General features: G+C 47.7%; 1 protein-coding gene across 8 annotated transcripts in view; it reads right to left on the bottom strand.

The window, feature by feature from the left end:
- The window catches only part of auts2a (activator of transcription and developmental regulator AUTS2 a), a 1,063,027-nt gene that overhangs the window by 563,461 nt on the left and 471,846 nt on the right, over nt 1-27,720 (bottom strand). For 6 of the 8 annotated variants that reach the window (XM_078422734.1, XM_078422736.1, XM_078422739.1 and 3 more), the window contains exons 4-5: nt 16,420-16,521; nt 254-289 (exon numbers count right to left, since the gene is read on the bottom strand). In XM_078422734.1, the coding sequence (XP_078278860.1) occupies nt 254-289; nt 16,420-16,521 (138 nt within the window). The remainder of the gene's footprint in view (nt 1-253; nt 290-16,419; nt 16,522-27,720) is intronic. The other 2 variants (XM_078422738.1, XM_078422741.1) reach the window with 1 other exon arrangement.

Here is a 27,720-nt window from a genome sequence, read left to right as displayed (position 1 = left end):
AATGGGGAGCAGCAAGTTAATACAATGACAACATAATTGCATTTCTTTCCTCATTAGGCAATGGAAGCCTTGCATCCTTGCCTGACCCCTGAAGTTACCCTTGCCGCGGCATTACATTCACTGGAGCAGTCCCCGGGGGTCATTAGGATTCTTTCACTTCTACCTGCTTTAATACCCAAAAACAATCAAAAGGCATAATGGGCTCAAACAACGAGAAGTGGCACGGAGATTGCAAATTTGCATGTGTACTCACAAAATAACCCGTCCCCAAACTGGAGTGAACAGAGCTCTGCAAGAGAACACAAGGGGGAAGAGAGGGGAATTAGCGATCACATTTCACATCATTCTGTCCTCATGAGTTCATTAGCGGCCTGCGAGCCGCTTGCTTTCATCGCAGAGCATCAGCGTTTGTGGGACATGCCGTTGTCAGCTGCTTTGTAGCAAACTTGCACGGTCTCATTTATTTCTCACATCTCTCATCAGGATCGAGAGGGAGCACTCGATTTACACATCTCCACATCTCTGCGCCAGCTGTAATTGCCAATTTACGTGACAGGCAGCCCGGGGTAATGATGGCATCTTTGCCTTGCGCCGGCCGCGACTCCAACAGGCGGGTGTCGAGTGACCTCTGTGGCTTCTTGACATTCAGTGGCACGGTCTCCAGTCAGTGAGTCACGGCTGCTGGGCCCTGCAGCCGCCACCGTGTAACGGAGGCAGATCTTCAAAAGGGACCAAAGGACTCGAATGACTCTTTACAACTTGACCCGGAGGGTCAATGTATTCACGGAGAGAGTTTGCACTGTTCAGAACAAAATTCGATGGTTGTCAATAACTTTTAACAGTATGTTTGAGAAAGTTACCATGCTGTGACTCTTGAAAAACACGGCAGCATTCACTCCAAGGCAAAATTATCTGTGATTTTCCCGAAGTGAATAGCCTCGATTTAGAATCGTGCACAAGAGTGTACATAGTCATACAACGTGGGATGGGCAATGGGCCATTCCCTGCCTCGTACCTCCATCACTGTTCAGTAGGAGCATGGCTGATCCATTTGCATTTGTCTTGTCAATAAAAATTAAAATCTGGAGCTGACATCGCCTTAACGGCTGATGGTTCCACTCCATCAGCCTTCAGAACCAAAACCGCCTGCGGACCACAGCCAAAGTCCGTTCCAAAATTATTGGAGTCCCTGTCAGAGCCCTCCCTCTTCACCCTATGCGACCAGCAGATGGTAAGGTCAGCTGGCAGGATTTTACAGGTCCCCTCACACGTCCTGTTCTCTGCGTTTGAGTGGCTCCCCCCAGGACGCTGGCTTCACTGCCCAGGCTGTGGGACACAGACGAGAAGGGCAACCTTCGTCCCCAAGGCTGTTCAGCTCCTCAACTCCCAACCACCCCTGTCTCACTGCTCATCCTGCTAATCCCCCCCCCCCACCCCCCCCCCCCCCACCAATAATTTTTGTACTGCTCTACGTGCCTTTGTAATGTGTCCCACGGGAGATCTTTAGAGATAGAGTAAGGAAATAGGCTCTTCGGCCCACCGGATACGTGCTAACCTACACACACGAGGGACAATTTTACAACTTGCCAAAGCCAATTAACCGACAGACCTATATGTCTTTGGAGTGCGGGAGGAAACTGAAGCACCCAAAGAAAATCCACGCGGTTATGGGGAGAACGTACAAACTCCGTAAAGCCAAGGCTCTATGACTTCACCCTCAGTGGTCCAATTCTAATTTTAAGCCCTCTGCCTCCTTGCTCTGAATTTCCCTGCTGAAGGCAAAATATTTTTATTTTCTACCCTTTCCAATCCTTCAATCTTCTCAGATACCTTGACTATATTATCCATTAACTTTCCAGGGTAAACCCGTCTCGAATAATGAATACTTTTCACCTCAGTGTTACTCTGGGAAGGTTGGGCTTCATTGCTTCCAAAGTCGACACATCAGTCCTGGGTTTTATTAATCCTGACGTTGTTTTTATTTAAATGCAGCACAGCTTCCACTTTCTTGAACTTCAGGACGTTTGAAATTAAGGCTATTTTCCATGGACATTTTATTTTTCGTACCTGCCCGATGATTTTGAGGATTTCTGTGCACCTTTTTCTAAAATGCTCCGCTTTCCTTTGGACTTTAGATTTACAGCAGGGAAACAGGCCCTTCAGCCCACCATGTCTGCACCGACCACACACTAACACTATCCTACACGCTCGGGACCATTTCACAACTTACCAAAGTCAATTAACCTACAAACCTGCCCAGTCTTTAGAACGTGGGAGGAAACCGGAGCACCTGAAGAAAATCCACATGGTCCCAGGGAGAACGGACAAACTCCGCACAGACAGCACCCGTTGTCAGGATTGAACCTGGGTGTCTGGCGCTGTGAGGTAGCAACACTATCACCCCGCCACTCTGCCGTATTTCAACATTAAGTTTGAATTGTTTTAATATCTTTACTTGGCTCAAAATTTGACACTGCACTTGCACATGTGACACCAAAAAAGGAAGAGGTGCAAGCTAGTCTATCCTTTGAGTTAGCATTGGTAATCCATAACGCCGTGGCTGGTTTGGTGACATTTTAGTACACGGGCCCATAACTCTCCATTACTTTTGTAACCAAAATCCTGTCAGACTCAATCCATAACTCATTCAAAGACTGATCATTCTTAGCATTGCACATCCCCTCTGAATGAAGTGATTTCTCCTCATTGCAGGTTAAAGAGCCATAGAGTCACACAGAGTAGAAACAGGCCCTTCGGCCCAACCTTCCCACACCGACCAACATGTCCCATCTACACGAGCCCCACCTGCCTGCGTGTGGCTCATATCCCTCTAAACCTGCCCTATGTATGGACCTGCCTAAATGTTTCTTAAATTTAGATAGATAGAGAGTTAGATAGAGCTCTTAATGATTGTGGAATCAGGGGGTATGGGGAGAGGGCAGGAACGGGGTACTGATTGTGGATGATCAGTCATGATCACATTGAATGGCGGTGCTGGCTCGAAGGGCCGAATGGCCTCCTCCTGCACCTATTGTCTATTTTGCAATGGGACCTGCCTCTACCACCTAACCTAAGAGCAAAGCTTTCAGTCAGAGACTTTGACTACCTCCATCATTCCAGCTTCTATCATATCTACACCCAAGAATCTCATAAGGGAGGACATCTGTCTTGGATTGCACGTGCTAAATGCTTGTTACAGTAGCTCATGCAAGTTGAAGACTGCCTGTCATATTCAACTTGGCTGCAGCCAATGGAACTACAATTTGTACAAAACATCAAGAATTATCACTGTGAGACCAAGTCCGTTTTTCAAGGGTTAAATTGACTGTTACATCGGCTTTACCAATACTGTGTTTACCTTGAAGGGAAAAAATGTAGAAGCTTTGCAATTAATAAGCTAATTGAACAAAACATTCAGGACATCATCAGTGAACACGTGAAGCTGTAAGCTGTTGAGAGATCCTGGTTGGAGCCAAATGTGAACTGCAATTGGATCCAATGAGGCAATGGGGTACTTTCGGAACCAAAGGCAGTTAGTGCTTGGCTTCTAATGTTCTTTTTTATTTGCTTACCATAGATAACTTCCCAATGGCAAACCCCCAGTAACATGGAATGAGACCCACTCAATCTGGCCAGCGAGATTAACCAATTTGCAGTGCAAAATAATTTAATCAAGGGATTTCGAAAAGTATGGTCCAAATCTGTTTCTCCTCCCCCCCCCCCCCCCCCTCTTTCGAAGGAAGCACACAACGCATCCAATTTGGTAAATCCATCCTTGAGAACGTGAACGGTACTGTTTGAGCTACTTTGTAATGAGCTTTACAGAGGCTGCACATTTCCGGTCAGTGGCAAGCACGGTGTGAAGTGACGACGTCGTGATAATATCTGTGCGGTGCCACTGCGCAGAAACGTAGGAAAGTGGGAGGAGGTCAATTCCCCCGGCCTGCGGTCAACCAGCCCTACGACCAAGTCACACTTCAATTACGCCACTCGTTGAAACCACCGCAGAGCATTGCATCTACAGATTGCAAAGCAATGTTATTACCACAGCATCAGTTGGGGTAATGACGGGGACAAAGGAGGTGCTTTGTAACTTTGTCAGCGCCGTAGGTGGCTGCTATTTGTGTACATTGTGTATGTAAGCAAAGAATCTCACTGTGCCTAGTCACTAGGGTTGCCAACTGTCCCGTATTAGCCGGGACATCCTGTATTTTGGGCTAAATTGGTTTGTTCAGTACGGGATCGCCCTTGTCCCATATTAGGCCGCTGTAAGCCTGGACAGTGTAGGCTAACGGAGTGTGTTCGGGGCGCGGGGCCGAGTGTGTTCGCCAAATGGAGGTTGCGTAGCATCCCGCCTCCTGGCCCGGGCGGCCGCCATTGGTGGAGCAGGGGAGCATGTGGCCGCTGGCTGGGTGAGGTCACGTGGGGCATGGGGCGAGGACATCACCTTGTCCCGTATTTGGGAGTGAGATAGTTGGCAACTCCTACTAGTGACAATAAAGTATTCCTATTCTACTGGTAGACACAAAATGCTGGAGTAACTCAGCGGGACAGGCAACATCTCTGGAGAGAAGGAACGGGTGATGTTTTGGGCCGAGACCCTTGTCAGGGGAGTGGGCGGGTACAGAGATAAAGTGTAGTCAGTGACAGTAAGACTGGTGGGAGAATTGGGAAGGGAGAGGGGATGGAGGGGGAGGGAAAGCAAGGGCTTCTGCAAAAGTATATTCTGCGGCCTGGGTGGAGAATCTATCCCCTTCAAGGTCCTCCAGATTATTGTTTAGTGCCAACGTTGGCTCAGCTTCAGTTGCCGTGTTTTCTTTAGAATAAACCCATGTCATTGCAACACCGATATAATTGCTGCAAAGTTTATTCTGGACAGTCAGTAATACGAAAGTATAAAAACACTTACTTTTCTGCTCAAAAACCTTTCCATGCAACTCATCAGCTTTTGATGCTCCAGAGAAAACAATCCAAGTTTAAATAAATTAAACATAAAATGCTGGAAATACTCACCAGCTCAGCACCTCTGGAGAATGAGATAGAGTTAACATTTCAAGTCAATGAAAGGTCATTGACCTGAAATGTTAACTCTATGTTTGAAGAAGGGTCTCGACCCGAAACGTCACCCATTCCTTCTCTCCAGAGATGCTGCCTCTGCCGCTGAGTTACTCCAGCATTTTGTGTCTGTCGTCGGTTTAAACCAGCATCTGCTGTTCTTTCATACAGGTTTTTAGGGTAATTGGCTTGGTGTAAGTGTAAATTGTCCCTAGTCTGTGTAGGGTAGTGTCAGTGTGAGGGGCTCGCTGGTCAGTGCGGATTTGGTGGGCCGAAGGGCCTGTTTCCGTGCTGCATCTCAAAACTAAACTAACCTAAACAAAACGAAAGAAGGGATATGAATGCACTGCCACAGCTATGAATATTGCCCTCGTGTCAATCTGTGGCATCATTGCCCAGTGAGCCACGCCTGCAGAGGAACACAGCCAAGATAATGCCTCTGCCAAACGCTACAGTCCCTCCTGGTGCCAGCCCGATGCTGTGTGGTAACAGCAGCTTACAGCAGATGGCAGAGGTCTCAGTCTCCTCCCATGGCGAAGTCCTATCCCAGACTAATAAATCTGGCTCCCGTCACCACCGTTGGCTTGGTTTTTCCAGGGTCCGCAAAGCTGGTTGGTGAGCATTTTCAGCGACACCGCCAACACTCGCTACGCAGAGCACCACAGAGGGCAAGACACCTCGTGAAACAAGTACTTCTGGAGGAACACGCGCGCAAACATTGCCGTAGGGAGGTCTCCTGGCACACAGTTCCCTGGGAATGTCAGCACCACTCTGCTCCAATGTTAGACCTTACAATTGTCAAACTCTGCCACTCCCTCCAACAGCGACAGCCAATTCGTCAGTAAAGTCAGGTCACCACGGGTTTTTTTTCCCCCTCGGCAGCGAGGAGTGGAATATTTCAACCTGTTAGTCTGAATTGGGACAGAATTGATAACAAAAATAACCACAGTGCTCCTCACGTTTTTGGAAGTACAGATGACTCATGCATGGAAGACACAAATATTTCACACCGCTATCGGGGCCACATCCCCAATCAGGACAATGCGGTCATAAGTTCATAAGTTCCAGGAGCAGAAGTAGGCCATTCGGCCCATCAAGTCTACTCTGCCATTCAATCGTGGCTGATCAATCTTTCCCTCTCAACCCCATTAGGCAATAGACAATAGACAATAGGTGCAGGAGGAGGCCATTTGGCCCTTCGAGCCAGCACCGCCATTCAATGTGATCATGGCTGATCATTCTCAATCAGTACCCCGTTCCTGCCTTCTCCCCATACCCCCTGACTCCGCTATCCTTAAGAGCTCTATCTAGCTCTCTCTTGAATGCATTCAGAGAATTGGCCTCCACTGCCTTCTGAGGCAGATAATTCCACAGATTCACAACTCTCTGACTGAAAAGGGTTTCCCTCATCTCAGTTCTAAATGGCCTACCCCTTATTCTTAAACTGTGGCCCCTTGTTCTGGACTCCCCCAACATTGGGAACATGTTTCCTGCCTCTAACGTGTCCAACCCCTTAATAATCTTATACGTTTCGATAAGATCTCCTCTCATCCTAAATTCCAGTGTATACAAGCCCAGTCGCTCCAGTCCTTCAACATATGATAGTCCCGCCATTCCGGGAATTAACCTAGTAAACCTACACTGCACGCCCTCAATAGCAAGAATATCCTTCCTGCCTTCTCCCCATAACCCCTGACACCCTTACCAATCAAGAACCTATCAATCTCCACCTTAAAAGTGTCCATTGACTTGGCCTCCACAGCCGTCGGTGGCAATGAATTCCACAGATTCACTGCCCTCTGACTCAAGAAATTCCTTCTCATCTCCTTTACTAAAGGTACGTCCTTTTATTCTGAGGCGATGGCCTCTGGTCCTCGACTCTCCCACTGGTGGAAACATCCTCTCCACATCCACTCTGTCCAGACCTTTCATGATTGGGAAAAACTTCAATGAGGTCCCCCCTCATCCTTCCAAACACCAGCGAGTAGAGGCCCAGTGCCATCAAACGCTCAACATATGTTAACCCAGTCAACCCTGGGATCCCTGGCATGTGGGCAAAGACAGCAGGTGTAATGGCTCAAACCGCACTATCAGGCAATCCGTTTTCAATGGACTCTACCCGTTTGTTTCTTGGTGTACAAGTGCAAGAGAGGTAGAGTTAATATCCATTGCAGATAATTATTTTTAAAACATAGTCATTCACTGTTATTGTCAGCAGATTGCAGGAGTCAACCATTAAAATACAATCAATCGTGTACAATTGATTAAATTAAAAAAACATACTGGGAATGACAGATTTTAAACGTATATCCTATGAAAAATTCATGCTGCTGCATTCCTATTCAAAGTTTGAACGATGGTTGGGTTTAAAACTGCAGGTTTTGTAAAGATAACACACGCTTTTTCTTCGCTATAGCTAAAGAATCTCTTCATTTAAATCGCTTCCTTGTTCGCCAATTTTTAATAAGCGCAATCTATTTCACTTTATCTCTCGCCTGAAGTTAAGCTGTCTAGGATGAAGATTGCTTGAGTTCTGAAGGGAAAGATACAAGATGAATGTTGGAGGAGCCTCTTGGCTCTGATGATTACCAGTTCAGACTCGGTAGCACCTTGTTCCAATGTCACCAGCAACCAAGGACTGGCAAACACCAAATTAGTCATTTTTTTCATGCATTTCTTTACCGTCTTTCACATAATTTGGAGACATATAAGTGGCCCGGTCGATCGAAAACACTCCCCTGGAAAGTCAGAAGGTTGTGGATTCCAGTCTTCCACCAGAGAAATGAAGGCTCTGTGGGACTTTGGCTAGGCCGCATTTGGAGTGTTATGTGCAGTTCTGGTCGGCCCATTACAGGACAGATGTGGAGGCTTTGGAGAAGGCACAGAATGCTCTCTGGATTAGAGGTTTTCATCTGCAGGGAGAGATTGGATTAGGGTTGCCAACTTTCTCATTCCCAAATAAGGGACAAAAAGTGACGTCACCGCCCTGCCCCCCACGTGACCTCACCCAGCCAGCGGCCACTGGTGGTGCACCCGCTCACCAACGGCGGCTGCCCAGGCTGGGAGGCGGGTTGCTATGCAACCTCTGTTAGGCGGCGCCAGGGCCTCCCGGCCTACATTGTCCAGGCCTACAGCGGCCCCCGGGGCCTACAGTGTCTGGGCCTACAGTGTCTGGGCCTACAGTGTCTGGGCCTACAGTGTCTGGGCCTACAGCACCCCCCCCCCCCCCCCCACCCACCCCCGGGCCTAATACAGGACAAGGGCGGTCCCATGTGGGACAAACCAATTTAGCCCAATATATGGGATGTCCCTGATAATGCGGGAGAGTTGGCAACCCTAGATTGGATAGACATGGATTGTTTTCTCTGGAACATCAGGGGTTGAGGGAAGACTTGATAGAAGTAGAGAAAATGTGTGAGGCATAGATAGGGTAAACCTTTTCCCAAGGTGTAGATGTCCAACACGAGACGGCATTGTAATCAGGTGAGAGGGGGAAAGTTTAATGGACATGAGCAGGACACTTTTCTTTTACACAGAGATTGGTGGGGACCTGGAACACATTGTCTGGGATGGTGGTGGAGGCAGATACAATTGTGGTGTTTAAGAGAGTTTTTAGATGGGCCTCTCTCTCTCTCTCTCAAGAGAGAGCTAGATAGAGCTCTTAAGGATAGCAAAGTCAGGGGGTATGGGGAGAAGGCAGGAACGGGGTACTGATTGAGAATGATCAGCCATGATCACATTGAATGGTGGTGCTGGCTCGAAGGGCCGAATGGCCTACTCCTGCACCTATTGTCTATTGTCTATTGAAGTGCAAGGAATGGAGGGATATGGATCATATACAGGCAGATGAGATCAGAGTAACGTGGCATCATTGTGGCCGAAGGGCCCGTACCTGTGCAGTGCTGTTTTATGTTCTAACATTGCTAATGGAGTGCTACTTTACCAGAGGTGCTATCTTTCAAGTCAAACATTAAATCAAGGACGTAGGTGGATGCGGAGGTCCTGTCATGGTAGGCTGAGAATCAATTGGGGTCCAGTCCAAAAATCATTCCTCAAAATACACTCTTTCAGAAATCACTTGCACTGCTTGGTGTCAGTGGCTGCAATATTTACCCTACCACAACCTACGTAATTTGGCTCTGAATTGGTGCGAACCTCAAGCCATTGTTTAACTTATCACTTTCATCCCTTAGTCAATTGATTGCCAAGCACTTAGTCAATATGATAACGTCATATCGTTTCCTCTCAGAGGACTGTTCATATAGGCATCGTTTTAATCAATCTCCTTTTGCATCATGTTTGGTGGTTGTGGACTCGACGGGCCGAAGTGCCTGTTCTTGTGCTGTACTGTTTAGTTTAGTTTAGAGATGCAGCACAGAAACAGGCCCTTTGGCCCACCGAGTCCGCGCCGACCAGCAATGCCCGCGCACTAACACTACCTGCACACTGGGGGGCAATTTACAATTTACCAAAGCCAATTAACCTACAAACCTGTACGTCTTTGCAGTGTGGTAGGAAACCGGTGCTCCCAGAGAAAAACCACACAGGTCACGGGGAGAGCATATAAACTCCGTACAGACAGCACCCGTAGTCAGGATCCAACCCGGGTCTATGGCCTGTAAGGCAGCAACTCTACCTCTGCCACCTCTACCACGTGCCACCCCGTGACAATAAAGTATCATTGAATCATTGAACTGGAAAGGCCAGGCTTACTTGCACGTCCTGTTCACCATGGAGAGGTCAGTGCTCACCATTGTTGGGATCCTACGGTCACAAGCGATAGGAGCATTCGGCCATTCGGCCCAACAACTCTACACTGCCATTCGATCATGGCTGATCAATCTCTTCCTCCTCACCATCATTCTCCCACCTTCTCCCCATAACCCTCGTTCATGAGATGACCATCATGGGCAGCAACTCTACCGCTGTGCCACCGTGACGCCCGCACTGTTGTATGTTCTGTGCGTGAAGCAGAGTGGTGGCAGATAAACATACAGCAGCCGGGCTGGTCAAGGAGATGCGAAGGCTTGTGAGTACTGAGTATCAATCGATCGAGCAACAATTGGTGATTGTTCCTGGGGCGTGCTGAGGCGAGCAGTTCAGGTTTTGAGTTGTCTAGAACAACATGCACGAGGTTTTGGATCATCGGCCTGCACTTTTTGCTTGTGTCACGTGGCCCCATTTTCTGCTGACCCACACAGCAAGAATTCTCTAACATGTTGTAGATATATTGACTTGCTGGCCAGCCCTGATCTTAAATGACAAGACCCATGCAGTTCGTTTGGTCTTACACGGCCTGATATATCAAAAGCCCGGCACAGGAAGAAAGAGATCTCTTAGCTGAGCTGGCTGTCAAATCTATTAAAGGCTTTGAATATTTTTGAACCGTCTTCAAAAACGAATATAAATTTGTGAAGGAGTTAAAAAATGGGAAAGATTAATAAAAATGTAAAGAATTAAAAATGAAATCACTTAACATTTAATTGAAACACTTTACCAAACTCATGACTCTGTGACTCAACTAATTAAAATGGATAAATGAATTAATAGTTGTGATGTTCTCACACAACTACTCCTCTCCAATCCCACACCAAGTCTCAGGTGGTGCAGGTTCGATGGGCATATTTTCCAGCTAAGTTAGACACAAAATGCTGGAGTAACTCAGCAGGTCAGGCAGCATCTTTGGAGAAAAAAGAATATGTGACGTTTCGGGTCGAGACCCTTCTTCAGACTAGGAGTCGTGGAGAGAGGGATAATAGACATATGAAAAGGTACAAAGAACAAATGAATGAAAAGAACACTTCAAGGCCAGCCAGATGATCAGGGAAAGGTGGAGCCCACAATGGCCCATTGTTGGTTGTGAAGAGGGTGATCGCGAGTGGATACCAACAGTGAAACTAAGCAGGACAACTGTGAAACTAGTGGGCCAACTATCGTGGTGGAGGGATGGAGAGAGTGGGGATGTACTTAAGCACTGGGGAACTGTGGTTCACTTAGGTGATTTTAAGGCGACTGCTGGCGACTAGGCTGTCGCCGAACGATCGCCGGGGTGTCGCGGGCGTGATCGTGAGGAGCCTTCAATGAATCGTAGCGGATCCCGACGGGTCACAGAAAAAATTTCCAGATAGAAATTTCTCGGCGACAGCTGGCTTGTCGCCAGGTTTCGTAGCTTATTGCGGGCGCTGTCTGTCGCACGCTGTCCCCAGGTTTGCTAGGTTGTCGCAGATGCATTTAGAAGCACGTGATATTAAATTAAGAAAAGGCATTTGAAGATACCAGTAGATAGTTTGGTTTAACCAATTTATTTACCGTCAGGAGATTTGACGGGTAGATTGGAGGCGACAGTTTGACGGTCAGGTAAGCGTGGGAATTTCGCGATGTTTCCGAAGACGGTGTAATCTCTTAGCCAGGTGCTAGTTTCACAAAAAAAGTAACTTGTATCGACCTGACTCGGCATTGTCGTGGTCATTGTTGCAGGGTAAAAGAAAATGTTGGCGATCTGCTACGACTTTGACAGTCGCCAGCAGTTGCCTTAAAAATCGCGTAACTGGGACCGGCCCTTTAGACTCCACCGTTCAGGCAGAAGCAGGAAAACCTCAAATTGCATTCGAGAAATCACAACTGAATGCCAATTTTTTCCATAAATCAAAACCCTGTTATGAATTAGATTGATAGAGCCATACAGCACGGAACTAGGCCCAACTTACACGTGTCGACAAAGATGCCCCATCAACGCTAGTCCCACTTGCCCGCGTTTAGCCCATATTGCTCTAACAATTTCTTATTCATGTACCTGTCCAAATGTCTTTTATAAGTTGTGATAGTAACTGCTTCAACTGCCTTGTGGTGTTTGGCAGCTCAATCCACATAACCACCACCCTCTGTGTGGAAAAAGACACCCCGCAGTTTCCAACTCATTCCAACTCTGCTCACATTAAACTTATGTCCTCTGGTACTTGATTCCCCTCACTCCAGTGCAAAAGGCAATGCATTCACCCCACCTATTCCCTCATGATCTTATGCGCCTCTATAAGATCACCCCCTCAACCTCCTGCACTCCAAGGAATAAACTCCTAACCTGCTCAGCTTTTCCCTATGGCTCAGGCCCTTGAGTCTTGGCGGCATCTTCGTAAATCTGGTCTGCACTCTTTTCAGTTTAGCAACATCCTCCCTAGAGCAGGGTGACCAGAAATGAACACAGTACTGCAGATGTGGCCCCACCAATGTCTTGCACAACAACTTCAATACTCAAATATAGACACAAAAACTGGAGTAACACAGTGGCTCAGGCAGCATCTCTATACCCAATACCCTGACTGACGATGAAGGCCAACGTACTGAAATCCTTGTCATCTAAAAACAGGGCAACTAATTACCCTACACCATGGCACCAAACTTATCCATGTAAATTGACCAGATTAAATATTTTTACGTACCGACTATGAGATAAATATCAGTTACAGCAGCAGGACAAGCTCTACTGATGTGTGATCCCTTCTGGGAGCTCACGTGGAACTTCAATAACCATGCAACAGAGAGGTGGTATTTTCATAAGTTCTAGGAACTATAAGGCCATTCGGCCCATCAAGTCTGCTCCGCCATTCAATCACGGCTGCTCCACCTTTCCCTCTCAATCTCATTTTCTTGCATTCCCCCCATAACACCCTTACTTATCAAGAATCCCTGCCTTAAAAATATCCTTGGACTTGGCCTGCACAGCCGGCTGTGGCAATGAACTCCACAGATTCACCACCCTCTGACTAAAGAAATTCTTTCTCATCTCCTTTCTAAAGGTGCGTCCTTTTATTCTGAGGTGATGGCCTCTCCTCCTAGACTCTCCCACTAGTGGAAGCATCCTCTCCACATCCACTCTGTCCAAGCCTTTCACTGTTCGGTAAGTTTCAATGATGTCCCCCCCCCCACCCCCTCATCCTTCTAAACACCAGCGAGTGCAGGCCCAGTGCCGTCAAACGAACATCACGTGTTAACCCATTCATTCCTGGGATCATTCTCATAAACCTCCTCTGGACCCTCTCCAATGCCAGCAGATCCTTCCTCAGATATGGGGCCCAAAACTGCACAAACAGCACAACACCTGCTCTCTGCACATTGGACAGCCAGCTGAGAAATAAGGGTCATTTTTTTTCACCCTTTCAGGCAGAAATAAGGTATAGTATCTGCCCTCAGAAGCCCATGAATCTTTGGAGCACTCCTTCTTTGGGGATGGTTTGACCAGTCATTGAATATTTTTAAGACTGGGTGGATAGAGACTTGGAAAGCAATGAATTGAAAGATTTCTGCAAATGCACAGCAAGTTGAGAGTTCAAATCGATCGGCTATGATCTTAAATCGACTGAAAGAAACACCATGGACAAAAGGGCGGCACGGTGGCGCAGCGGTAGAGTTGCTGCCTCACAGCGCTTGACGCACCGGAGACCCGGGTTCGATCCTGATTATGGGGGCTGTCCATACGGAGTTTGTACGTTCTCCCCGTGACCGCGTGGGTTTTCTCCGAGATCTTCCGTTTCCTCCCACGCTCCAAAAATGTACAGGTTTGTAGGTTAATTGGCTTGGTGTATGTGTAAATTGTCCTGAGTGTGTGTAGGATAGTGTTAATGTACGGGGATCGCTGGTCGGCGCGGTCTCAGGTGGGCCGAAGGGCCTGTTTCCGTGCTGTATCTCTAAACTAAGCTAAACAGGTCCTTCAGCCCACCGAGTCCTGGCCAACCCATTCACTCCAGTTTGATGTTATTCCAATTTCACACCCACTCCCTACACACGAGGGGAAATTTACAGAGGGCCAACTCACCGACAAACCCACACGTCTTTGGGATTTGGGACGAAACGAAGCATCTGGAGGAAGGCCACTTGCAAACTCCGCACGGACGGCACCTGAGGTCAGGATCGAATCCAGATCTCCAGCGCTGCGAGGAAGAAGCTCCACCATTGTGCCCCCAACTCCCCCCTTCCCTCCCCACCCACCTCCCAGAGCATTCTCCAAGGGGTTGAAAGGCTTACAACCTGCTCCCTACGATACAATACGATATGATAGAACTTTATTTATCCCAGGAGGGAAATTAATCTGCCAACAGACATTAAAAAACACAAACTACATGAAACATGAAATTAAAGTGGTGAGTGGAAAGGCTTTGGGGATGTGCAAAGATTGAGGAGGTGGGGGGGCAGGGGGTCTGTCTCAGTCTACCCCACGACAGAAGGGGGAGGAGTTGTACCGTTTGATCGCCACAGGGAAGAAGGACCTCCTGTGGCGTTCTGTGCAGCATCTCGGTGGAACCAGTCTGTTGCTGAAGCTGCTCCTCAGGTTGACCAGTGTGTCATGGAGGGGGTGAGCTGTATTGTCCAGGATGCTCCGCAGTTTGAGGAGCGTCCTCCCCTCCAAGACCCACCTCCCAAGAGTCCAACTGGGAGGTGGTCTTGGATGCACGTGTTCATTTTGTGTTTGAATCCCTCTCTGGGAATCTACAATCTTTTGGTGCTGCAAAATGCTACGACTGATCCACAAAACGTTTCCGTATGAATGCTACAGCTGAGCCTGACCTGTATTAAAATCAGCTGAAAAAAATTCACCTCAGCGTTTATGGTACTGAAAGGAAATCTCGAGGTCTATTTATTTTGTCTGTCAAGAAAAATTGATTTGTTAATTTGAAGAGATTTAAAATGACAGTGTATTTTTTTTAAATAACACAGAGCAGAATTACATTTGTGCAGTGCCAGGATCTCTTAAAAAAAAAAACCACATTGCTTTTATTCATTTTTCTCTCATGATTGTATTGATTCTTGACAATAAACAATTATCAATAATCTCGAGTACATTTGAAGCGTGCGGCTTGGTGCTCAGTGAGGGAGCTGTCGGCGATGTGGAGAGCAGTTATCAAAGTGACCCCAGTAAGTAACAGCAGCAGTGACAACCAGGCTAATGAATCTGCTTCCCTGCCAGCGAACAAACTGCATTTGGAGCCGGCAACGGCGGCATTGACAGGTGATGGGATAACGGCGTTGAGCGAAATATTTAGATTGATGAGGAGGGCTGGATGTTACAATCCCTAGGGTTTGCACGACAATTGACTGATGTTGTTCATGGGGTTGACCACTAGGTGCTGCCATTCAGACACAATAGACAATAGGTACGGGAGGAGGCCATTCGGCCCTTCGAGCCAGCACCACCATTCAATGTGATCGTGGCTGATCATTCTCAATCAGTACCCCGTTCCTGCCTTCTCCCCATACCCCCTGACTCCGCTATCCTTAAGAGCTCTATCTAGCTCTCTCTTGAATGCATTCAGAGAATTGGCCTCCACTGCCTTCTGAGGCAGAGAATTCCACAGATTCACAACTCTCTGACTGAAAAGGTTTTTCCTCATCTTCGTTCTAAATGGCCTACCCCTTATTCCTAAACTGTGGCCCCTGGTTCTGGACTCCCCCAACATTGTGTACCTCAACGTCACTGGGTGTTTTGGCCTTTTATCACAAGACACCCTCAGTCGAGGCAGGCCCACTGCAGGGTGATCAGACCTGGGTGTGTGTCTTATGGTCAGCCTCTAGATGGTCACGTGGCAGCCCAGACAGCATCTCTTCTTCTCAGCCACAGCCAGTGACTGCTCCGTTCGGCGGCGTCGGCAAGTTCTTTGACTGCCCTGCTTTGGGCCTGCCCTCTGACATTTCACCCACCACGGAATGGGAAACACAGACTAGATATTGGGCGGGAATCGCAGCGATGGAGCCGCTGAAAACTCAATGGAGACGAGACCCGAAGTGGGGCAGGACCCTCCGCTCAAACTCCTAGTCACCCAGCGCACTCATTGCCCGCTTCACATCAACACCCCCCCTCCCCCCCACCACCAAACGCAGTGGCCTGTTGCCGTCGGGTCTTCTCCGCACGAGTGTGGGTGTTCTTTGAACGCCGGATCGTCAGAACAGGGGACATCAATTCAATTTCCGACGTTAACATCAAATTACTTATTTAATTTCACGCCTGATGAAGCATCATATAGCTACACACAGAATCATTTCACTTCATTTGTTATGCCATGTTTCTTCAGTTCCCGGCTTGTCTGCCAACTGACAATTTTAATTACGACATGGATTTGATTGCACTTTGTGAATAATTAGCACGTCAACGACAAAGCCGTTTAAACATCCCCTCCATTTCCCACCAAGGTGTGCGCGTATGTCCGCGTGGTGCCCAGCCGGCGCTGGCGGTCGTGTGCGGGTTTGAAGAGGGGATCAGGAGGAGGGTGGGGGGGGGGGGGGGGGGGGGGTGGGGGGGGGGGGGGGAAGGGGGGGGGGGGAGAGTGGGCTCGGTGGACAGTGGGGAAGATCATTAGCCAGATGTCTTCTACTTACATCACTCAGTCTTTCATGTGAGAAGACCCTGTTGGATGCCTTGGATTCACTGCTGATGCTCCCACTATCACTGTCCCTGCAGCTGTGTTGGGAGGGCTTGAGCTGCAAAAGCAACAACAACAACAACAAAAAAGAAAATTAAAAGCTAGATATTAAAATAAACGGAAGCAGGAAAAGTCTCGTCAAGTCGTTGGGCCGCACCCCAACCTGACTCAGGAATGCATCCATCTGTGGTTCCGAAGAAGGGTCTCGACCCGAAACGTCACCCATTCCTTCACTCCACAGATGCTGCCTGTCCCCCTGAGTTACTCCAGCGTTTTGTGTCTACCTTCGGTGTGTAAACCAGCATCCTGCGCATTTACAGTCGCTGGATTAGCTACGCTTAATTTAGTGTAGAGATCCAGCACGCAAACAGGCCCCTCGGCCCATTGAGTCCGTGTCGACCAGCGATCACCCCGTATGCTCACATTATCCTACACGACTAGGGACAAATTTACCAAAGACAATTAACCTACACACCTGTACGTCTTTGGAGCGTGGGAGGAAACCGGAGCACCCGGTGAAAACCACGCAGGGCACGGGGACGAACGTACAAACTCCGTACAGACACCGCCCGTAGTCAGGATCGAACCACTGTCACCGACCCACCCCGAAATCCCGGATGGCGATCCAAATCCTGCCAGCTTCTGAGGGGTCAGAGAGGGAGGGAAGGGATACCTTCCCCAAAGGGACTGCAATGGTGATCCAAGATGGGTCCCCATTACACTCTCAGGGGAATGAGGGATGTGTAAAGAATGCTGGCATTCCTGGCAATGGACAGGTCCGACAACGTGAATCAAAGCAAAAGACTCCAGGATGGACACAAAATGCTGGAGTAACTCAGCAGGACAGGCGGAATCTCTGGAGAGAAGGAATGGGTGACGTCTCAGGTCGAGACCGTTGTTCAGACTCATCGTGGGTCTGAAGAAGGGTCTCGACCCGAAACGACACCCATTCCTTCTCTCCAGAGATGCCGCCTGCCCTGCCGAGTTACTCCAGCTTTTTGTGTCCATCTTCGGTGGAAACCAGCATCTGCAGTTCTTTCCGACACGAAAGCCTCCAGGAGCAAGCATGTGGAGGCCCAGAAGGAGTCAAGTTTCCAGACACAATAAAGCAAACATCTTACAATGGAAAATGATATGATTCAAGTATGAGCGCCTGAGAGTCTGGGGAACAGTCCACAACATTCTTGCCAATGCCAAGTCAGCATTTATTAGCCTGCCGAACTTGCATTTGGTGCATTTTTTTCAGCTAGTTATCATCGCCAACCTTCTTAGCTTCAATTCCTTTAACTGGTCCGGCATAGAAAAATTATGCGAGGGCAAAATAAAGCCTATTTAAGCAGGTGGAGCATCGTTTAACGGGCTGGGAAATGCACGTGACAACCCATTATATGCGCTGTTGTGTTTATACAAATCATATTTTACAGGACAATGAAAAACGAGGGCAAAGTGGGAAATATTGCCAGTTTCCAATATCATCCATCATTTGCAACGAAAAAGAAGGGGGGGAGGGGGGTGGAAGAAACCCCAGGGTAAAACATATCATTAAAACATAAACACCCTTTTTTTGTTGCCATTCGCACTTTAAATGAACGCCGTTCCCAAGAGGACCGACCAATGAGAGGAGATCTTATCGAAACGTATAAGATTATTAAGGGGTTGGACATGTTAGAGGCAGGAAACATGTTTCCAATGTTGGGGGGAGTCCAGAACAAGGGGCCACAGTTTAAGAATAAGGGGTAGGCTATTTAGAACTGAGATGAGGAAAAGCTTTTTCAGTCAGAGAGTTGTGAATCTGTGGAATTCTCTGCCTCAGAAGGCAGTGGAGGCCAATTCTCTGAATGCATTCAAGAGAGAGCTGGATAGAGCTCTTAAGGATAGTGGAGTCAGGGGGTATGGGGAGAAGGCAGGAACGGGGTAATGATTGAGAATGATCAGCCATGATCACATTGAATGGCGGTGCTGGCTCGAAGGGCCGAATGGCCTCCTCCTGCACCTATTGTCTATTGACCGCAGGTGGGTCAGAGCCATCGAGCTCCTTTGGGACCTAGGTGAAGGCAAAGGCAGTGAGAGTGGCAAGCCCTCTCAGTGCCGTGACTGAGGCTTGATGCCGCACAGTTCGTGCATGACGGGAACGCAGTGTGGTGCGTGGAGGCAGGACGGCACCCTCTGTGGGACCTGGGAATGGAGGAGGGGAGTGTGGATAACCTCCTCGCTGCACGAATGACCTTATCTGTAGACGCTGGAACGACCGGGGAAGGGGGGGGGGGGGGGGTGGGGGACAACGATAAGGATGCAAGCAAAAATAGGCAAGGCCACGGAAAGCAGAGAGCGCTTCCGACAAGAACAACAACAACAACAACAAAATTATTTTCCCTCCAGTGATGCAAATTCGAATCCATCATCCTCACAATGTAGATCAAATCATTTGATATTGACGCTAACTGAGTTTGTCACATTGTTACATTGCCCCATTAGGCTGTAATCTGGTCCCCTGTAAAGTAATCGTGTCGGTATCTAATGTTTCACGCTCATTTTCCAGCCGTTCTCTCCTGCACGCTCCTCCTGGCACAAGGCAACACCACCGGCTGGTTAAGCACGTAAACGTTTCACTAAATGTACGAGGATCAGATCTGACAGCTGTCCAGGCCAACGGTGATTAAGCGTGAAAATGCACCATGAGAAGAAAAAGATGAAATTTGCAAAAACTCAACCTTAAAATGGCTGACAGGTGGCCCAATGAAGAGAAAATTGTCGACGGGCACATGTGAAACCACATGAAAAGAGGGCAGCACAGCAGTAGAGGTGCTACTTAGCAGCGCCAGAGACCCAGGTTCGATCCTGACCACGGGTGCTGTCTGTACGGAGTTTGTACGATCTCCCCGTGATTTCTCAAAGAGATCTCCGGTTTCCTCCCGCACTCCAAAGACGTACAGGTTTTGTAGCCATAGTGAGGCCCACCGGAAATTGGAGGAACAGCACCTCATATTTCGCTTGGGCAGCTTGCAGTCCAGCTGTATGAACATTGACTTCTCCAACTTTAGATAGTTCCTCTGTCCCTCTCTTCCCCTCCCCCTTCCCAGTTCTCCCTCTATCTTCCTGTCTCCACCTATATCCTTCCTTTGTCCCGCCCCCCTGTCATCAGTCTGAAGAAAGGTCTCGACCCGAAACGTCACCCTTTCCTTCTCTCCCGAGATGCTGCCTGACCTGCTGAGTTACTCCAGCATTTTGTGAATAACTACTCAAATGGATGATTACTCTACAATTGTATAGAATGGTGAGGAGCAGTCATGATGGGGAAAGGGGAGGGGCGAATAACTCACTTCCGTTCCTATTTGATATGTTTCAGGGTTCAATATCCTTTAATGCCAATGAGAGGTAAAGTGACAAACTATTCACAAGACTCATTAACCCACCGGGCACCTGCTCAATCATCTATATACCTTCCGACTTCAACTCTTTTTAAGCAAGGCATAGTTTCGTCTGTAAGCACCTGACTAGAACTGTTGTGATGTTAGAGTCACATAGTCATACAGAGTGCAAATAGGCCCAATTTTTCCCCACATTGACCAACATGTTCCATCCACATGTTGGTTGCCTGCGTTTAGCCCACGTTGCGATATAACAATTTGGTTCCGACTATGTGAACTCAGAGACACTTGAAGCTGAAAACTTTTAAAAGTTCAGATTGTTTAGAAAGTTACATTTAAATTCCAGAATGTACAATGCTGGAGTTAATTTTGACAGCGATATATTATGCCATCAGATCATCCACCCTCACCTTTAACTTGAACAAATGCTCCGCGCACATCAGAATGCAAATTTCTTTTCACAAAATTCAGCCATTTGCCAGCAACAAACAGGCTAATTTCCACACTCTTCCACACATGGCAAGGAATCAACGTATCCCGAGCCCCTTTCATTTAAACGTGCAACGCTGAAACTGCCAGAATCTACATCTGCCACTGATTTCCACACAGCATGTATTTTGCTTTTGTAACACTGTTATTTAAGGAAGAAATATTTCCACCCTGTCTCATTTGAGTTTATCGTGTGCAATTTGCAACTGTTTTTAATAAGCAATCAGCAGGTACCCCGAAAATAATGTGAAAAAGACGAAGGACGCGATTCCAAAGCATTTTTTGAACCTGATTTATCTTTCTTTGATGTCGGAAGGTTGGCTGTTGAAAGAAACATGAGCACTAACCTGTTAACACTTTAAAAACGACATGAACTCTCGTGAAGCAAGTCATAGAGGGGAGGAGAGGCACAAAAAAAACAAGCCCAATGCAAAGAATTGGCAAACCGGTGCTGGGTCAAATGGACGACAGTGACATTTCCTGGGCCCAATTTACACCTGTTGTGAGCAAATGATTTAGATCATTTTAACATCTGTGCACTTTTTTTTAGATTTAGAGATACAGCGCAGAAACAGGCCCTTCGGCCCCTCGGAAAAGGGTGACCTTTTCACACATTGGTGGGTGTATGGAAGAAGCTGCCAGAGGAGGTAGTTGAGGCTGGGACTATCCCAACTTTTAAGAAACAGTTAGACAGGTGCATGGATAGGACAGGTTTGGAGGGATATGGACCAAACGCGGGCAGGTGGGACTAGGGTAGCTGGGACATGTTGGCCGGTGTGGGCAAGTTGGGGCAAAGGGCCTGTTTCCACACTGTATCACTCTATGACTCTCTATCACTCCCGGTCACCAAGATACTTTTGTTGCACTTGTGCTGAAAGCGCAAAGATCATTTGCACAAAGATCATTTGCAGGTAGGATGTAGACGGAGGCAGGAGGACCGGTGGGAGAGCTGGGAAGGGGGAAGGGATAGAGAGGGGAAGCAGAGACTACCTGAAGTGGGAGAAGTCAATGTTCAAACCGCTAGGGTCAAACTACTACGGGTGCTGCACTGTAAGGAGTTTGTACGTTCTCCCCGTGACCTGCGTGGGTTTTCTCCGAGATCTTCGGTTTCCTCCCACACTCCAAAGACGTGCAGGTATGTAGGTTAATTGGCTGGGTAAATGTAAAAATTGTCCCTAGTGGGTGTAGGATAGTGTTAATGTGCGGGGATCGCTGGGCGGCACGGACTTGGAGGGCCGAAAAGGCCTGTTTCCGGCTGTATATATATGATATGATATGATATGATAGGGTGTAAGCTGCCCAAGCGAAATAATGAGGTGCTGTTCCTCCAATTTGTGCTGGGCTTCACTGCCCTCCCACGAGTCGACATTAACTTCTTCCACTTCAGGTAGTCCCTGCTTCCTCTCTATATCCCCTCCCTCTTCCCAGCTCTCCCATTGGTCCTCCTGCCTCCGTCTACGCCCTACCTTTTATCCCGACCCCTCCCCTGACATCAGTCCGAAGAAGGGTCCCGACCCGAAACATCACCCATTCCTTCTCTCCAGAGATGCTGCCTGACCCGCTGAGTTACTCCAGCATTTTGTGTCTACCTTCGATTTTAAGCTGGCATCTGCAGTTATTTTTCCTGTTGGCAATGCACCTTCCTTTCACGGGCACGCTTTCATCAAAAACAAGATGCGGAGACAACGACTTGCAAAGCCAGCTACCGGCTTCGAGAATACTGGTAATTCTAAATTGCACGAGATGTAAGCCTACAACATGTAGTTGTACACAGTGTGTGTGCAGGGCTGCGAGATTGTCAATAGCTTAAACTGCAGGTGTGCCTAATGTTCCACCACTCTGCTAACCATATTGCCTGCTGGCAATTGTTTGCTGTTCAATATTCTTGAGAGGCAGATTGATCCCCAAAGTGCTCCCTGTAAGATGGATTAGTGAGCTCCTTGAGTCCAACACACCCGACGATGTTAACGTGTGGGAAAGAAAACTGCAGAGGCTGCTTTACATCGGAGGTAGACACAAAATGCTGGAGTAACTCAGCGGGACAGGCAGCGTCTCTGGAGAGAAGGAACGGCTTCTTCGCTCCAGAGATGCTGCCCTGTCCAGCTGAGTTACTCCAGCATTTTGTGTCGACCGATTACTTCAACCGCAGTTTCTCAGGCTGAAATCCAAACTGATAACCAGACTGAGACACGAGAGACTGCAGATATTGGAATCTTGAGCAGAAACAAAAACGAACTGCTGGAGGAACTCGTCAAACTAGGCAGCACCTGTGGAGGCAGAGATTATAAGAATTTCCAAGAGGCATTTTGACAGAGACATTATAGGCAGTGAATATAAATGGACTAGGTATAGGCAGATGGGATTAGATAGATCACGAACGGCACGGATATCGTGGGCCGAATGGCCTGTCCCTGTGGCTGTAGCATTGTACGTTCCATGTTAGAGCTGTACAATATGTTGGTATGGCTACAAGTGCTGTGTAGAGTTCTGGATGCCCTGATATAGGAAGGATGTCATTAAACTGGAAAAGGAGCAGAAAAGTTTAGAAGGATGTTATCAGGTCTGGAGGGTTCGAGGTATTGAAAAGAGAGGCTGCCTAGGTTGGGTCAATTTGCCCTGGAATGCAGGAGGCTGAGGGGTGATCTTGTAGAGGTATACCAAATCAGGTGGGGCAAAGATATGCCAAATAGCCACAGCCAGTTCTGAAGAAGGGTCAAGACCTGAAACGTCACACATTCCTTTCCTCCTGAGATGCTGCCTAACCCGCTGAGTTACTCCAGCACTTAGTCTCTCTTTGGTGAATAGCCAGCCTTTTCCCAAGAACGGGACAGGAACGAGAGGCCCGAGGTTTGAGGTGAGAGGGGAAAGAATTCAAAGGGAACTGAGGGGCAACTTCTAAATGTGGAGAGTGATGAGTACATAAATCGAGCAGCCAGAGGAAGTGGTGGAGACAAGTACAACTACAACGTTTGAAAGAGGTGCAGACACGTACATGGGCAGGAAAGGCTTGGAGGGATATGAGCTGCTAGCACGTGGGACTAGCTCAGTAAGGCAACCCGCTTGGCATGGATTAGTTGGGTCAACAGATCCATTTCTGCTTGTATAGCTTCATAATCTTGTGCTCGATATTCGATCAGATGTTAAACCAAGTTTGAATCTTTCCTCTCAGGGGCATAAAAAAGACCCGAGTGCACGCTTTGGGGCGGCACGGTGGTGAAGCGGTAGAGTTGCTTCGATCCCAGGTTCGATCCCGACCACGGGTGCTGTCTGTACGGTGTTTGTACGTTCTCCCCATGAGCGCGTAGGTTTTCTCTGAGATCGTCGGTTTCCTCCAACACTCCAAAGACGTACTCCCCTCCCCCTTCCCAGTTCTCCCACTGTCTTCCTGTCCCCTACTACATCCTATCTTTGTCCCGCCCCCTCCCCTGACATCAGTCTGAAGAAGGGTCTCGACCCGAAACGTCACCCATTCCTTCTCTCCTGAGATGCTGCCTGACCCGCTGAGTTAATCCAGCATTGTGTGTCTACCTTCGATTTGAACCAGCATCTGCAGTGATTTTCCTATTCATAGGTTAATTGGTTCGGTATAAATGGAAACTGTCTCTGGTGTGTGTAGGATAGTGTTAATGTGCGGGGATTGCAGGTCGGCGCGGACTCAGTGGGCTGAAGGGCCTGTTTCCGCACTGTATCTCTAAAATTAAACAATAAAACAGCAAAAATCTCTTCCCACTATCTCCTTCAAAAAACAATATTAATTATCTATGATCGTGAAGGTAAAATAATTGGCCATTGTTTTGCTGAATTTGATTTTGTTGTGCACAAAATAAAACTGCCACATTTCCTTGATTAGAATAATGACTACATATCAAGAGTACTTCAGTTGCCTTGAAAGTTTTGTAGTCATGAAAAGGATTGTACAGATTTCTTTCTTTCATTAATAATTCATCACACAAACCAACCTCCCTTCTATTGACTCCCATTCTATACCCTACGCTGCCTCGGCAAGGCCGGCGGCAGAATCAAGGACGAGTCGCATCCTGGCCACTCCCTCTTCCCCTCTCTCCCATTGGGCAAAAGGTATAGAAGTGTGAAAACGCACACCTCCAGATCCAGGGACAGTTTCTTCCCAGCTGTTATCAGGCAACTGAAACATTCTTCCACAAGCAGCGACTAGTCCTGAACTTCTCTCTACATCATTGGTGACCCTCGGACTATCTTTGATTGGACTTTACTGGCTTTACCTTGCACTAAATATTATTCCTTAATCGTGCATCTGTACGCTGTGAATGGCTCGATTGTAATCCTGTATTGTCTTTCAGTTGACTGGCGAGCACGCAACGAAAGCTTTTCACCGTACCTCGGTACACGTGACAATAAACTAAACTGAAACTAATACATCGGCATAAAGTGGGGTTCTCTCACTCATCTCCATTCATATTTACATGAAATCTACTGGTAAAAAAGAGCAAAATGAACCTCTAGCGCTTCAGCCTCAAGTCAATTAGAGAGTTGAAAAATGATCATTGTCGTAATATTGTTGACAGAGATGGAACGGTTAGTTACAACCAAAGATACTAGAGGAACAAGATGGACCACTCTGTTGAAATCGCCCATATTGAAGTGTAGTACGCAAAGGAGCGTAATGTCCGCTATTTTAGTAAGCAAAACCCGCCGCTCGCTATGCCTCTTGCAGTGTAATCAGTGTTTTAGACAATAGACAATAGACAATAGACAATAGGTGCAGGAGTAGGCCATTCAACCCTTCGAGCCAGCACCGCCATTCAATGCGATCATGGCTGATCACTCTCAATCAGTACCCCGTTCCTGCCTTCTCCCCATACCCCCTCACTCCGCTATCCTTAAGGGGGAACAGTATGTGTGATGATACCATTAAAATGCAGAATATATCTCATCTATCAATTCACACATTTTTGTTATTTTTCTTTGTAAAAAATGTTTCTGCAAGTTTCTGCCTACTAAAATGGCGCCATGACACACTACGGTTTTTAGGGTCGAGTGGTCTATCTTGCTCTTCTAGTATCTTTGGTTACAACAAGAGTTTTATTCAGAACTAGACAAAGTGGACCCGTTGGGCCCAAACCTCTCCTGCATTGGTGCAGCACCCTCCCCTCCCCTCCTCCCCTCTCTCCTCAATCCCCCCTCCCCTCTCTCCTCAACCCCCCCTCCCCTCTCCCTTCTCCCCCACTCCACCCTTCCCCCCTTCCTCCTCCCCTCCCCCTCCCCTCCTTTTAAACTTTAAAATGTGAATAACGTAAAAAATATAACACCGATTTCAATAACACTACTTGCATTATCACTAAAGTGACAATGGTGAGTAAGGTGGGCCTAAAATTGCCACACTATCATGTATCTTTTTGGCTGAAGTTCAGTCACAAACAAGATAACAAACGAGAGTTTTAGTATATAGATGTTGGTGATCCACAGTAGTGAAAAGGTACACACAAAAAGCTGGAGTAACTCAGCGGGACAGGCAGACCATCTGAAGAAGGGTCTCGACGCCAAAACGCCACCCTTTCCTTCTCTCCAGAGATGCTGCCTGTCCCGCTGAGTTACTCCAGCTTTCTGTGTCTGGCTTCGCTTTAAACCAGCATCTGCAGCTCCTTCTTCCACAAGTAAAAAGGTACACTGCAGTTTTCAGTCATTGAGATTCCAAGCCACCATCTTTTGGTTTCCCTTCGCGATGCCTGGCAACAGCTGCTCAGCTCTGCGATAATAAACCTGGGAGAGTTTAATGGATTTTATTGTTCTGCAACAATCTTTAAGCATCAGCATTCTCACATCCTGGGAGTGAGACACTCCCTTGGGCGCCACATCGAGGAGATCCCATTTACCTAAAAGCATTTATAAATTTTAAATTTGATTTAACAAGTAAATTAACAAGTCCCTTATTCAAGCACATTTTATGGCCCCGTGTCACTCGAGAAAGGCCGTGAAAGTTTTATGCCCAGTCCGGCTTGTCATAAATTGTCTGCTCGCTCATCCCAGCCCAGGCAGCGTTTCACAGGGTGGGAAAGAATGTTACTTCAAGGTTCTTTGTTGAGTTTCTGCACGTGATTTCGGAGAGAGGATGAGGGAGTATTTGTGAACGTACACAGGCCGTAACCAAGCTTATTAGTTCAGAGACGCAGCGACCTTGGGCCAATGGAGTCCGCGCCGACCAGCAGTCCCCGCATACGAACACTATCCTGCACGCACTCGGGACAATTGACACTTACACCAGGCCAATTAACCTACAAACCTGCACGTCCTTGGAGTGTGGGAGTGTGGGAGGAAGCCGAAGATCTCGGAGAAAACCCCACTCTGGTCACGGGGGGAACGTACAAACTCCCGTGGTCAGGATCGAACCCGGGTCTCTGGTGCTGTAAGGCAGTAGCTCTACCGCTTGGCCAACGTACCGCCCTCTTGTGAAAATAAATACTTGCCCCTTCGTTCAGTTCTTTGAAAGACGATGCTGGAGTAGTGTGGAATGATATATAAGATTGGCAAAGAGTCTCCAATCTATCCGGCTTCTTGCAGTGGGAATGAAGTGGCAGGAGGTAGCGGAAGGGGAACGCAAAACTAAGTTACCTGTTGTTAATAACCCAGTTGTAATTTAAAATTTGCAAGGACATTGAGGGGACCAACAAGCACTATGTTTTCCCGCATCTCGACACACGATTTACAGAAGCCAATTAACCTTGAAACCCACGCATCTTTGGAATGTGGGAGGAAATCAGAGCTTCCGGAGAAAACCCGCGGGGTCACGGGAAGAAAGTACAAACTCCATACAGACCGCGCCCGTAATGAGGATCAAACTTGGGGATCTCTGGCAAGGGAGCAACTCTAGCACAGCGCCACTGTGCCGGCCTTTGGAGATTTAAACGAAGAAGAGGAATCCATTTGTCCAAAGAGTGGGTTTCAATAGGAAAAGCTTTAGGCTTAGTTGCACAGGGGTAAAACAATCAGCGTTAGTGGTCAAGCTGCAACCCATTTTAGAATGAGGAGGTATATCAGAATGTAGGAAAATAACTGCAGATGCTGGTACAAATCGAAGGTAGACACAAAATGCTGGAGTAACTCAGCAGGTCAGGCAGCATCTCAGGAGAGAAGGAATGGGTGACGTTTCGGGTCGAGACCCTTCTTCAGTCTGAAGAAGGGTCTCAACTGGAAACGTCACCCATTCCCACTCTCCTAGATGCTACCTGACCTGCTGAGATATATCAGAATAATGGGTGGCACACTGCCAAGTACATGGGTTCGATCCTGACTGGGGGTGCCGTCTAGACGAAGTTTGTACGTTCTCCCTGTCACCTCTTGTGTTTTCTCCGGGTGCTCTGGTTTCCTTCCACACTACAAAGACATGCAGGTTTCTAGGTTAATTGGCTTCTGCAACTTGTAAA

Source organism: Rhinoraja longicauda, chromosome 26 (genome assembly GCF_053455715.1).
Source record: "Rhinoraja longicauda isolate Sanriku21f chromosome 26, sRhiLon1.1, whole genome shotgun sequence".
Lineage (NCBI taxonomy): Eukaryota > Metazoa > Chordata > Chondrichthyes > Rajiformes > Arhynchobatidae > Rhinoraja > Rhinoraja longicauda.
The sequence above is the reverse complement of the archived record's forward strand: the minus strand, read 5'-3'. Positions and strand labels throughout refer to the sequence as shown.